At 37.5% G+C, this 13,766-nt stretch overlaps 1 protein-coding gene across 1 annotated transcript; it reads left to right on the top strand.

The window, feature by feature from the left end:
• The first annotated feature begins 3,720 nt into the window (after nt 1-3,720).
• LOC147860795 (uncharacterized) lies at nt 3,721-8,328 on the top strand. Its single transcript, XM_087323826.1, has 9 exons — nt 3,721-4,071; nt 5,240-5,327; nt 5,898-6,011; nt 6,122-6,204; nt 7,061-7,184; nt 7,274-7,365; nt 7,457-7,522; nt 7,705-7,798; nt 7,905-8,328. The coding sequence occupies exons 1-9, from the start codon at nt 3,758-3,760 to the stop codon at nt 8,016-8,018; spliced, it is 1,089 nt and encodes a 362-aa protein (XP_087179952.1). The 5' UTR covers nt 3,721-3,757; the 3' UTR covers nt 8,019-8,328.
• Nucleotides 8,329-13,766: the final 5,438 nt, after the last annotated feature.

The following is a 13,766-nucleotide window of genomic DNA, read 5'->3' as shown; positions in this document are numbered from 1 at the left end:
CTCGTACAAAGATACCTACACATCCAAAGACCCCTAGAAAACGGGCCCCCATGTAAAAACTACTCCCTTATATTTATAAGATAATATCCTCAATATTCTTCCCCAATACTGTCAAGCTACACTACAAGTCCAAAACAAATGTTTCAAAGTTTCCTCCTAGACTTGGTAACACACACAATGGCGATCATCAACTTGTCCTTTTAAATGAAAACCTACAAGTAAAGCATAATGAAGCATTAATCACTTAAAAGAAATTGCTCTCCGTATACATGGTAGAGCCCATAAACATTTCTAATAAGCCGCCATATATTGATGCAATATAGCATATGACTCCCAATACTTTTGTGCAACAGGATTTACGCAATGATGGTGCATCAAAAAACGTCTCCCATATGCCACAGAGTATTGGGAAAAGGGGAGAATCCTACTCTCTTGTTCATTTGTTGAAACCGCTCCCAAGCAGCCATTGAGGGTAGCTGGTCCCGAGTCCATTTTTCCCCACAATAAACACAGTCTAATTCCTAAAACACAGCTAGAGTTATCAGTAAACAATGGATTCCATAACAACGGCTGCCTTAAAAATTGGACTTATGTTGATGGAAGTTGAAATAGGAGAGCCTCTCTAATGTCCTTCCATGCCCTCAAAATACCTGTAAAGAATCTCCTAGAACCAACATTATAAGTTAAACAACCATCGAAACTATCTTGCCACTGTCCTCCTATTGTAGGTTTAATGTTACGAAGAGATAGCAAGCATAACTTTTTCCACAACTCATTCCTAGGCATAAATCCCTTTTAGAAGACTAGACTAATTTAGTTGTTTGTATGTACAAGTTTTGGCAATAATCAACGAGAAGTTTGATGTGGACTCGATGAAGCAAAATGTATATTTTTGGATAAGGATGAGTGATGAGGGTGTGGGGGGTGAAGCATACTCTCATGAGGGGATGAGGAAACAAGACTCATTGTATTGTTGTATGTGCAGGATTTTGGTGCATTTGGCGAGATGGATGATGTGGACTTAAGGAAGTAGAATTTATGTGTTGGATAAGGATGAGTGATGATGGTTTGGAGGTCGAAGCATATTCTCATGAGGAGATGAGGACTTTACACCTATTTGGGTTAGCTTAGCTAAAAAGGGTGCGCTAAAAGGGTGGGTCGGCTTAGGTACATGCATCCTTAAAAGGGTGGCATAAAGGAACACATGCACATGTCATGACACATTGACATCAAATATATAGTTAATGAGAATTGAACCTGCAACCTCACATCAACGAGATGTCATGCTCAACCACTTTGACATGACCATACATTTGTATAGGATGGTGTAGTATTCTATAGTCTAGTGTATAATACATTTCAGAATCAGAATATTCTAGTCAGTAGTATATTCTAGAGATATTGTATGGTATATTCTAGAGATATTCAATCTCGTAACTTGTAACCTTCTTGGTCCCTTCCAAGGGATTCAACACAAGTCATTGACACATTAATCTAGTATTCTTGTTTCATTCCATCTTGTGTCCTTCTTCATCTCTGTCTTCATTCTCTTATGTCGTTCCTAGCTTCTAAAATTCCTCGTAGCCTTATCATTCGTGCTCCGTCTGAGTCCGCAATTGGTGTGTCTGTGACAGCACACCGCATTTCTCCCCTGAGAGAAACAAGAGACTAAGGAGTAGGAACAGGAAAAAGAACATGAGTTGTGGCTTGTCAAAGGAGGGGGAGCATCTGTTGGAGATAGAGTCCCCCAAATGGCACTATCCATGTTGACAAGTTTTGAATGGACATCAATAGACGATTTTGGTGGGAGGCGAGGGTTATGCCCATAGAGTGCTAAAAAAGGGTTGATCCATGTCGATGCTTGTACAGATGTATTATATATAGGCGTGGGTGATGAAAGGCAAGATTTGATCCCAGGTTTTGTGGCATGGATCGATGTAAGCGGCAATCTCCTTCTTGAGGGTCTTGTTGAGGCGTTTGGTGAGGCCATTTGTTTGAGGATGGTATGAGGACGTAAACATTGGTTGGACACCGAGTTGAGTTGCAACGGCGTTGAGGACATCCTCGTGGAACTGTCGGCCCTGATAGTTGGACAAGGCTAGTGATGGAAAATGAGCTAGCAACCGGCGGATAAAGATAAATTGCTCTTGTGGAGTAAGGGCCACTTGGACTTGGTTGAGGTGGGGGACAAGAGGGCTATCGTGTAGGAGGGGGATTAGAGAAACTCGTGGGACAAGAAGTAAGTGGGCAACCTAAGGTGAGTGGGAAGAGGTGGATGCTTGGATGTGGGGGATTGGTACCCCGCATCTCCATCAATATGTGAAATGCACATAAGAGATAAAAACCAACCTAGTTAGCTTCTTACTTCTTACTCAATTTATAGTTGATACAAAGGTACCTTTTTGGGTTGGCTTAGCTAAAAAGGGTGTGCTAAAAGGGTGGCATAAAGGAACACATGCACACCACAATATAATTGTGTATGTGACGAGAATATTCATACGAGTTTACCATATAATGCAAAAGTGTGACATGTTGATTCTCTTGATATTGTTACCCTTGAAATGATCACAAGTCAGATTTTTGGCCCTAATGTATAGAAAATACTGATACTCATAGAGATCATAATAATCAATCCTTTTTCTCATAAGACAAAGGGGGTGGGGGGGATTTTACACGATTATCAACCTTGCAACATGTGCCATTGTTAGCAGCTAGGTGTTGATGTTAAATACAACCACAATGATGACATTGAAAAGCGGAGGCTAGATTGAGTGAGAGGCCATTCCTCTTGTATTTGCAATATACAATATCTGCTCTTAGGTATTGTCAATGACAATGCGTGTGGTGAACACATTGGGTGGTCTTAGGTAGTAGTGGATTTTATAAGTTGATGAGGTTGCATTGTGTAATTGACATGTGTGATTTTAAGTGTTTCGGGTGTCAACATAGTAATGTATTTGCGACCGGATGAAAAATCTCAATATTCCCCATCATACCCCTTGATGAGAAAGCATTGTGATTAACTCAAGGAAATAAAGTAAATAACAAGGGCATTATATGAAATTGTTCTAGTATTGTTTAAGAAAAGAAAAGAGATTAGAACGAAGTTCGAATTTTGGGTGGGTGAGATTCAGATTCTCCACATCCGGTAGAATCTATTGAGATCCTCTTATCTATATACCAGAAAAACTACTCTTGGGATTCTATTTCTTGAAGTGGAGAGGTATGATGTGATATTTTAGAAAACTTATGGCTTTGAAGGGAGGGGTATGGACTGATATTTCCAAAACCCTAGACCACACACACATAGCAATGGGCACGGTTTTGGCTCAAACCGAACCGAACCGTTAAGCCATGGTATAACGGTTTATTGGTTCCAAAAAATGTAATGGTTTGGATTTTCGATAAACGGTTCGGTTCGGTTCTAAAACTTGGGTTTAGGGTTAACTTTTTTTTTATCTTAATAATTTATTAATTTAATGGTTTTTTATTGATTTAATCAATTTAAGTTAAATGCTTATTTAATTTAATGTATTTTTGTTTATTTAGATGTTTAATTAGTTTGGTTTAAATTCTTTATTAAATGGTTCCATTTGATTTCAACTTTTCCCTAACCGGTTTGGATTGGTTTTTGTTTTATATAAACGGTTTGGTTTCGATTCGGTTTGGTTTATTTGCCTTGAAACCGAACCGAACCGTGCCCATTGCTACACACAGAGACCCACTGAGAGACAGAGAGAGAGAAGATCAGTGTGTCATGGCTATGGCACACACAATTCTCTCTTTCTCCTCTGCACTTCACGCTCTCCCACCCTCTCTCTTCTCTCCCCTCCCGTCTTCTTCTCCTTTTGTTTCTTCTTCTTCTGCTTCTTCCTCCTCCTCCTCCTCCTCGAGGTTTCGAAGGCATGCCAAGTTTCAGCGATTCGAACAAGGCCAAGAAGAATCAGAAGAGCAGGATGCGAAATCTCGTGCTCAGAGTAATGGCTCTGTCTTCACAACCATCGATCATAGAGAAGTGGAGATCATCCCCGAACTCTCTGATCCATATGATGATACACTAGCTGAAGATAGGTAAATCCTTCTGTTTTTATAGACTGTAGAAATTGATAGAACTCGATAAAACGATAGAAGTGAGAAATCGACACATATCAATGCCTTAAAAAGGCTCGGCCATACTTCCTGTTTGGATGGGGGGATTCGTCCAGGCCCCACCCTGAAGTGCCTGCTCTGGCTCTATGCACCTATTATTTCTTTCTATATACTGATTGCTGTCGTTTTACAATGAATGGATTTGGGTTTTGGAGGGCCAAAAATATTCCAGTCTTTTCCTTGAAAGGGATGTAAAAGGAGAACATGTAAATCTTCTTTCAGCTATTAATATGTCCTTTACTATGTTTCTATAGACATGACTACTCCCTCTAGCCGGCTTATGTAGCAAATTCCATTTGTTCTTTGCCTCCCTGAGCTGTGTAACTTATTTGTTTACTTTAATAGGGGAATGTAACAAACATGACTGAGAATCATTGCATGGAATCTCCAAAAAACAAAAACGAAAGGGAAAAAAGAAATTCCTAATTCTCACTGAGGAAAATAACTCATGGAGAAGAATTACAAGGTAGAGGTTATAAAATGCTGTACTACTATCTATATTTTTGAGTTGAAGAAGAATGCGATGCTGTACTGATTGCAGAGATTCACATAGTCTTGGCTTGATACTGAAGATGGCAATAAGTAAATTGAAGTGGGAAAGAGTACGATTTAATGTGTAAACATTATTTCAAGGTCTCTACTAAGTACTTATCTAAGAAAGCTATAGCATAAAACCAGTTCCCAAAAAGTTCTGTAAAACCTTTGTTTGAAATTTAGCAATTTTGAAGGTCTTTCTTCTAACCTTGCTCAGAAAATGGCCATTTTGTTTACAATCAAGCTCATAATTGAAAGCTAATTTTCAAAAATTGCAAGTGCAAATTACTCAGGTTTTTATGGGACATTGGCTCAACAGTCTTCATCCTAAATATATGAAATTTATGGGGAGAGGCGTGTTCAAAGTCAGCATGAAGATAATATCTTAATGAAAAAATTATGTTCTTTGTCACATCTGAAAATTGCAAAATCTACCCCATTTTGAAGTAGATGTCAAGGGACAATTAGTGAAGACAATGGATGTTGATGTGTCTAAAAAAATAATTTTGCTCTTGGTTTAAAGTATTTTTCCCTTATGAAATAATTATTTCTGCAGTGTACTGCCAGATGACATTGAAGGAGCAGTTGTTCACTCTAGTGAATCAACAGCCTACTATATTTCTGGTGGAGGCACCAGAGCCATTGTATGTATTTTGGTTTTGTATATGAGTAAATTATAGCTAGAGATCAGAGGTTTTAACCTATATGAGGGAAAGGAATGTTTCAAATAATGTTCACGAGTTTCAACGAACAATAATCAGGGCAACAGAAAAATCAGTCTCATTTGAAAGGAAACCGCTCCATATAAAATTATATGAAATTACAGCCATTTGGCATTAGGAAATACATTTTTAAAAAAAGAATTGAGCTTTATTGAAGCCTCCCAACTTCTAAGTATATATATATATATATATGTATGTATGTATATTATGCATCTGTGGTTTATATTAACTATTTATTTATTTTATGGAACTATATATTAGTTCACAGAGCTATTTACTGAACCTCAATACCATGGGATTTCATTTCACACTATTGTATTTGTAGTTTCCTGGAAGTCATGAGGGGGCAGAGAATGGTTAAGTGGAAATCTTATAGTTAATATGTTCAAAAGGCCAAAATGACCTGTGAGGCTAAAATTTGTATACATATAAAATATTATACAAGAGAGGGGAGAGAAAAAAGTAGAGATAGTGAGAATGAATTTCAAGTAGGTTGAATTACAACTGCCAGAGTTGGAGAATCTGAATGAAGAAGGTGCGCAACAGAAATTATGGGATCTTGCAAGACTTTACTTAGAATCATTGCATGGAGAACTTAAAACTCAGGTAAATGTAACGTAATGTTATAAAGTAAGATGAAACCCATAGGAAATAATTGTGAAATGTCTGCTCAACTCTATGAGTGATAAATTTTGACTTATGCAGCTTTTGTGCAGCGATTAAAAGCCATATTTCCAGATGCTGGTGCAGCAGCTCTATTGAAGCATCTTTGGCCAGATGCAAAATTTAGCTTTGGGAGGTAGACTGAAAATTCAAGAGCTTTTACTTTATACAGTATAATATGGTTTTTGTATATCAGAACCAACCTTCAAATTTGTTTCTCTGTACATTTTAGAGTGTTGGATCAGGATGGAATCTTGAAGTATGTAATACTATGCTACTATATTGATAAGCTTATTTGTTTAGCGTTTTCGCCTCCTACATGAAAACCTGTTAAAATGATTTTTGTATAATAATGTAATTCACAATGTATTCATGATAAAGTTGCTGTTTCTCCAGAAGATACATGGCTGTATTATTGTTAGCAAACCATTTAGGAGACTCAAGCTACTCTAACAATATAGAAATGGAGGGAGATCATTGATAATCGTGATGTATGCCCTCCAAAAGTCAATCAAGCCCATTGATAATTGTGATGGAGGGAGATAGAAACTTGTCTAAGATGCCCATAGACAAAGAGATGCAAATGCTAAGGAAGTAAAACCGAAACTTCAATCAGGCATATGTATTATCAATTTATAGCATTAGCATAGTCCTTCAAGAAAAGTAGCTTAAACTCTTTACATAAGCATTCTGAACAGTGGTAGATTGTGGCACACATCAGATGTAGCTTTTTGCCGATATCATAATTAGTCTAAGAATCGATATACAAACAAGCCCATGGGAAAAATAAGCTTTGTATGGAATGCAAAGTATTAGAATTATAAATAGAATCAAACATGACTGGTTATCAACTGCAACATTAGTGTTAATGAATAAATACATGTTTGGCACAGGGCATGAGGTCTATGAGTTAATGACTAAGTACATTTTAGGCACTGGGCATGAGATCCCAATTAACTTTGTAAAGACAATGGTTTGTGGTGATTTTGCAGTTTAAACGATCGGAAGCCGATCAGTGATGACGACGATGTAATTATATTAGTGGTACCTGATTATCAGATGTTATCGGAAGTCCAGAAAATTGCTTCAGTGCTGGCTGAAGACACAGAGAGTAGGGTGGGTATAAATGATTTTTATTGAACTAAAACAAATGTCTCCTTTTTTATTATTAAACTGAACAGTGCTACTCCTTGCTATTGAGACAGCCAAGGCCATTAATTATGTGGAATCCGAGGCTTTTTAGTGGTGATGTGGGAATTGGCCTAAATGTAAGGAGGTTCAGGGATAGGTTTATTAGGTAAAATTCCACATATATACAATGTTAGTGCCCCTTTTAACTTCTAATGTTTCCAAATAAACTCATTCTTGTTGAACCTTGATTGATGTAGTACTTTCACGGTGGTCTATCATATGAGGCCTCTTGCAGAAGGGGCAATATTCAGACGATATCCGGGGTATGTTCATTATTGTTCTTCATTGATCAAATACATCTAGCTCATTGAATTTTGAAATTTTCTTCGCATTACATATTTAAAGGATTCATATGCAAATTTTTATGGTCGTGTTTCAGTTTTTTAACTGTATTTTTATGGTATATATTTGCATTTGAACTTTTTTTTTTGTTATTATGATATAGGTTATGGCAGGTCTTTCTTGATGATAAAGAGAAGCCAGGACGATATAAATTGGCCATGGAACAGCCGACACGGCCATATCCCGATGATCTTGATGTAATTATTAACAGTTTTATTGGATATGTGATCCTTATACCAAATAGTATAGAAACATTTGTAGATTCAATCCTTTACTGATCTTTTATGGTGTGATTGTGTGCAGTTATTGTTGCTAGATGGCCAAAATGATGAAGAAAATGTGGAACCATCTCCGTTTACTAAGGCAATGGGAGTTTTTGCCTCACTCAACAGATTTATGCGCTCTCTCTCAAAATAGTCCCTTTTTTTTCTTGTGAAATTTTTGTTTTCCTTGCTTCTTTGCTTGATAAAGGTAATAACCCAAATATGTAAATATGTACACTATTTAGTGTCTTGACTCTAGGCAGGAGAACCTTGCCAAATGGCATTATAAAAATGTGATAATATTTTGAGATTCTTATTGCTCTCCAGAAGTAGCAAGATCGATCCTCTGCAAGTGGGAAATTAATATTTCGATGGAGAGAACTTATCTCATCCGAAAAAAACTTTAAATTGAAAACATAATTCTATTCTTTAAATGGAAAAATCTGAAATATTTTCGTCACTTTTTCATTATTTGGAATTGCAAGAGGTCTCGATAATGGAAATAGTTCAAATGATTGTAGTCTGATCCTCAAAGAAGCTTTGTGCAAGGCTCTTGAAACATCACGTTCTTGGAACCTTACAGTTTAAAGCTGGTCTCCCATGATTTTGTCTACTTTCAATCGTAGTTCTTTTTTACACAATTATCTGATAATAGATCTTGAAATAGTTATCTAATTATGGATGTGAAGATGTTGAAATTGAGTAGATTAGGTTCCATTCTTGCCCTAGACTTCAGAGAACATCTCATGTTTGATGTTTCCTTGTTTATACGAATATATTGGGAGAATAATGATAACATTTTGATGGAAACGAGCTGGTAAGAAAATACTAGATGTACATTCCAAACATAATCTAAATGTAAGATTGGCTAAACAGAATGGTGAGTAATGTGAAGGTTTTAATGCTTGATTTGTTATTGATTCGATCACTTGGGACTTGGCTTAAGCAAAACTATACAACAAAATTGGAAGTGTGTTGCTATTGTATCACCATGTTGTTTCTTTAAGAAGGTGATCTTAATATACATCAAGCTTCACAAAAAATGCACATGCTACCTAGATTTGGTGATGTGCCACCCAATATGCAATAATTTACATGTTGTATACTTCATTTATGATTTACGAATAGCGATGTCTCTCCTAGAACATGAAGGGGGACAAAGAAAGGAGCTATCAAGTGTAAGGGAAGAATGAGAGAGAACCATCCACTTCTTCGCTCTCCCCATTTTAGATCCCATCCAATGATAATCGCTTGGTCTTTGAAGACAAGCTACTACCTTATTGTAACCTTACCTAGCAAGCTTTTTTAAATCATGGTTGACGCGAGCTTTGCCCTCTAAGATGTTGACCTCGAGAAGTATTTGAAGACTTGCATGGTATGGTACGAAGTACCATTGCAATCACTCTTTGAGATGGAACCTCAACTATATCTCCCACCTCTTTGACCCCCAAACCAAACCAACGATTAAATTGAGAACGCAATCTCTCCTTTCCTAGCCAACATAATAACCGAGAAGACACAAGTAACTCTTTTTGCAAAGAGTTACAATGCTCTCTACTAGATGATGGTTTCCATACACATAACAAGAGTGCTTCTTGCCATGAGGTAACTAAGTGTTGAACACATGAAGAACCCGGAATCCTAAGTGAAATACATCCATTCAGTAATTGCCACCATGAAGCCTTAATCGTTGTCCTCCCATGTGTTAAACCCTTGTTCTCAATGAAATATCGAACAATAGATATCCATGGTTGTGAGTTTGAACACATGTCTTGTAATAATGAAAATCTACGAGCCATCATATGCATAGATAAGTTCAATATTCCAACCCCCCCCAATCGCTTAGGGGTTGCTAGATGATTCCAAGCAATCCATGTGATTCCCATCTTATCCCTCTTCTTCCACAACAAATATCGAAGAGGTTGCAAAATAGAATTCAACGCCTTCTTTGTCCATGGCAATAATGGCAAGTAATATAATATCATGGGTTCCATAATACATTGTACAACCTTCAAGCGAACATGAAATGGCCAAGATTGTGACTTCCAATACATGAACTTATCCCTCAACTTACTAGACATCCATTCAATCAATTGACCATTTGTAACATTCATTCCTAATGGATAGCCCAAGTGTTGAAAAATAGAGCCTTTCATCACCACGGATCCTTGCCATCCTAAACATTCCAAATCCCGTTCAGTGCATGATATGAGACTAGACTTCCTCCAATTAATATGTAATCCGGAAGCCAATGCAAATTGATTCCATACAAGCATCCCCTTCTCAAGATTCTCCCGTGAGGCTTGTAAAAACATGAAAGAATCATCTGCCAAAGCTTGTGCTACTATTTGCCCTCCGGACGGAAGGTGTAAACCCACAATGTCACCATTTATTGCAAGTCTTGATAGTATCACTAACAAAGGATGAGTAACAATAGCAAACAACAATGGGCTAAGAGGGCATCCTTGACGAATGGATCTTGTGAGGGCAATATCTGATGTAACTCTTCCATTAAGCATTACTCGAGACACTGCATCTTGTCCTAATAAAAATATGAGGCGAGACATACGAGGTCCAAAGCCCATTGTATGCATTAACCCAGAAACAAAAGACCAATTAACATGATCATAAGCTTTCTCCAAATCTAATTGCACCATAATCAATTCTTGATGACATAATCCATGGCCATTTGAACATTCAACACATTATGCAATATATTTCTACCTGCAATAAAACCATATTGGGTGGGGTGTATCAACTTTGGCAAATACTTTTGTAATCTATTTGCCAAGACCTTCGTAAATATCTTGTACAACCCCCCCATCAAAGAAATAGGTCTCCATTGATGAAATGACTCAAGAGATGCCACCTTTGGAACTAGTTTAATTAGACCAATCTTCAAAGCTTGAGGCATACAACCAGAATCCCAAGACTGCTGAAACATCAAAGTCAAGGGCCCCTTTAAAATGTTGGAATACCTCTTAAAAACTTCATTTGTCAAGCCATCCCAACCAGGGCTCTTACCACTAGGAAGATGCCTTAAAACTACATCCACCTCATCCTCAGTGAAATCTGCATCCAATTCATGACTAATGAGATCATGCACAATACATCCAACCACATCATAAAACTCATGACGTGCTCTACTCACCTCATCTGTCATTAACAATTGTGGACCAATCAACTCCTTAAAGTAATGAAGACATATGTCAATTATTGTTGTAGGATCCACTATCAATTCATCCCCTTTCTTCACATGTACCACATTAGATCGAGCATAAGTAGGATGTAATGCTTGGAAAAACAAATGAGATTGACATTGATTATCAATGAGTCCTTCCTTGAGTTGTCGCATCTTAGCATAACAATAACTTTGGCATTGCAACTGAGAAATAATAACATGCAATTGACTCTGAATATCCAAAAGCTCCTCATCTAATGGTGTATGTATCAATAATGCATTACACCTAGAGAGAACTTGTGAGAATTGTCGAATAAGACCTCTTCTTCATTGAGCATTGGTTACTCCATACATATGATGAATGATGTTAATGTTTCGTAATGTAATATCCCATGCTTTAACTCCTTTAAGATTCACTTGTTGAGAAAAATTTACCAAAATTTGCTCCATGAGAGAATCAAAGTGAGGTTGAAGCAAAAGAGAAGAGTTAAAGCGTAGTGGAGGCTTTCCAAGTAAAGATTTATACATGTCAATTGCATGATTACACACCTCCAAGCAAATAGGAAAGTGATCTGAAGTTCCAACATCTTGTAGAACGTTCATACGAAGTGATGTCGGTAAAAAAGCATCATCATGCATCACATACATTCTATCTAACCGACTCCATGTTTGTCTATGTTGAGCAAATTGGAAGGTAAAACCTAGATCATTCCCTTGCAACCATGTCCAAACATCCAACTTCAGAACCTCCATAGCCAATAAGTCCCAAGCAAGTTGCTCAGGATCATCCATGATTGAATGTTCAGACATGGATTGAAATGCATCAACACACATGTTAAAATCGCCCATAAGTAATCTTGGACATCCAATAGATAGGGTTTGAAGGAGTGAACCCCATAATATGAGTGGCTTGGTTAGGGGCATAAATCCCAACCACCCACACAACCTCGCCAAAAAAAGTGATTTCTAGAAATAAAAACCGACCATAAGGATCATTATGCACCACTTGAGGATAATACTTATCCCTCACGATTAATACCATACCTGAATAATGATTATTAAGATGTCTTGCATAAAATGATGAATATCCACGCAAATGCACTGTGGATCCTGCTAACTCATGACACTTATGCTCAACTGCACATACTACATCCCATTCTCTACTTAACAAAGTTTCCCATAGTATAGACTTCTTATGAGGAGAACATGCCCCTCTCACATTCCATGTTACCACTTTCATTCAATCAACAATGTTATGGGAGCACTTGCTCCTTTAGAGCAACCGATGTCATGAAACTATTCAAAGCATGCTCCAATACTGCATATGGATTTTCATGCACCACATCCTTAGGGTTGTCTATCGTAATCTTTTTTTTAGGTCCTCCCGCTTGACGAAAACCTCGAGAATTTGATGAATTTACAACTCGTCCCAATGAATCAAATTGAAGGTGAAGGGGTAATCCCTTATCCCTAGATTGTCATTGCCAAGGAACTTTTCGAGGGCCCTCCCTAGTTCCTGAATTACCTTGCCAAGTAGTCACACGAGTAGTGGGCAAGCTACTACGCTGCATATTCATTGATTTCCCTTTCGACTTGCCCTTAACCTCATGCCAATCTTTGTCAACAACATCACTACTAGCTCTACCCAACGGTTTTTCCCCCTTATCTTTAACCACTAAACTTTGTTTTTCCATATCCATAGATTCAATTCCCTTATTCTTAGGGCCCAAACCTTGAAGTGAGACCTCTTTATAACCTGCTCTAGGTGATGTTCCTTCATCCACAAAATCTGACACACCAACATCTCTCCCAACTCCTTCCTTATCATTCCCTTCAATAGGAACCTCTGTAGTTGAAGGACAATGACCGTGGCATTCCGCCATAAAGTGACCCCATTCACCACATCCAAAACAATGACCTGCAAATGTCTCCCACTTCAGTTTAAAACAAAGACTTCTCATACCAGGAGCATTCATACACACCCATCCTGGCCTCTTGTGACTTGTATCCCATAACACACAAAATGTGCACTTATTTGTAGCATTTACATGTGGAGATACCAACACTTCACCCATTTGATTCATCAACTCTTGTAAAAGTGGCCATAAAAAAGCATGCATACAATCCATTGTAACCCAAACAGGACATTCTTGTTTTAACAAAGCATGATAATCCACTTCAGGGGACCATTGCATAACATGCACCAATCGTTTATCAAAAAACACAGGAACTTTAACCAACAATGCACTTCGATGCTCCGGTGAATGAAATACCACATCATAAAACCCTCGTGGTCCCGCATATATATTTTCAACACAATTTGGTGACACGATTGTGTTCAACCATTGTTTAATCCAATTAACATATGGGAGTTTGCCGGTAAAAAATAATATAACAACACGATCATAGAATACATCAAATGATTGCAAAACTGCCTTAGCATCAACTTCCACATCATGCACATCCTCTTCAATGCATTCTTTCGCTGCATTTTCATTTTCATCCACAATATCCGACAATAAGGTATTGGCAATTCCCCATAAATTATCCCAATTACAGTGATCCTTGTCAACTTCATCTACATGTATTATTTCGGCATATGTTAATTTTTTCTCATTAATTTCTTCAATTCCCTCAAACCTCTTAGAGCTTCCAATGTCTTCAATTTCACGATTACATTCAACCATCACATTACTCTTTTTTGGATCGATTGTTTCCATA

Source organism: Azolla caroliniana, unplaced genomic scaffold (assembly GCF_043228905.1).
Source record: "Azolla caroliniana isolate FFs.n. ecotype wild unplaced genomic scaffold, voAzoCaro1.0.p SCAF_8, whole genome shotgun sequence".
NCBI lineage: Eukaryota > Viridiplantae > Streptophyta > Polypodiopsida > Salviniales > Salviniaceae > Azolla > Azolla caroliniana.
Note: the sequence above shows the minus strand (reverse complement) of the source record. Positions and strands in the feature narration are given on the sequence as shown.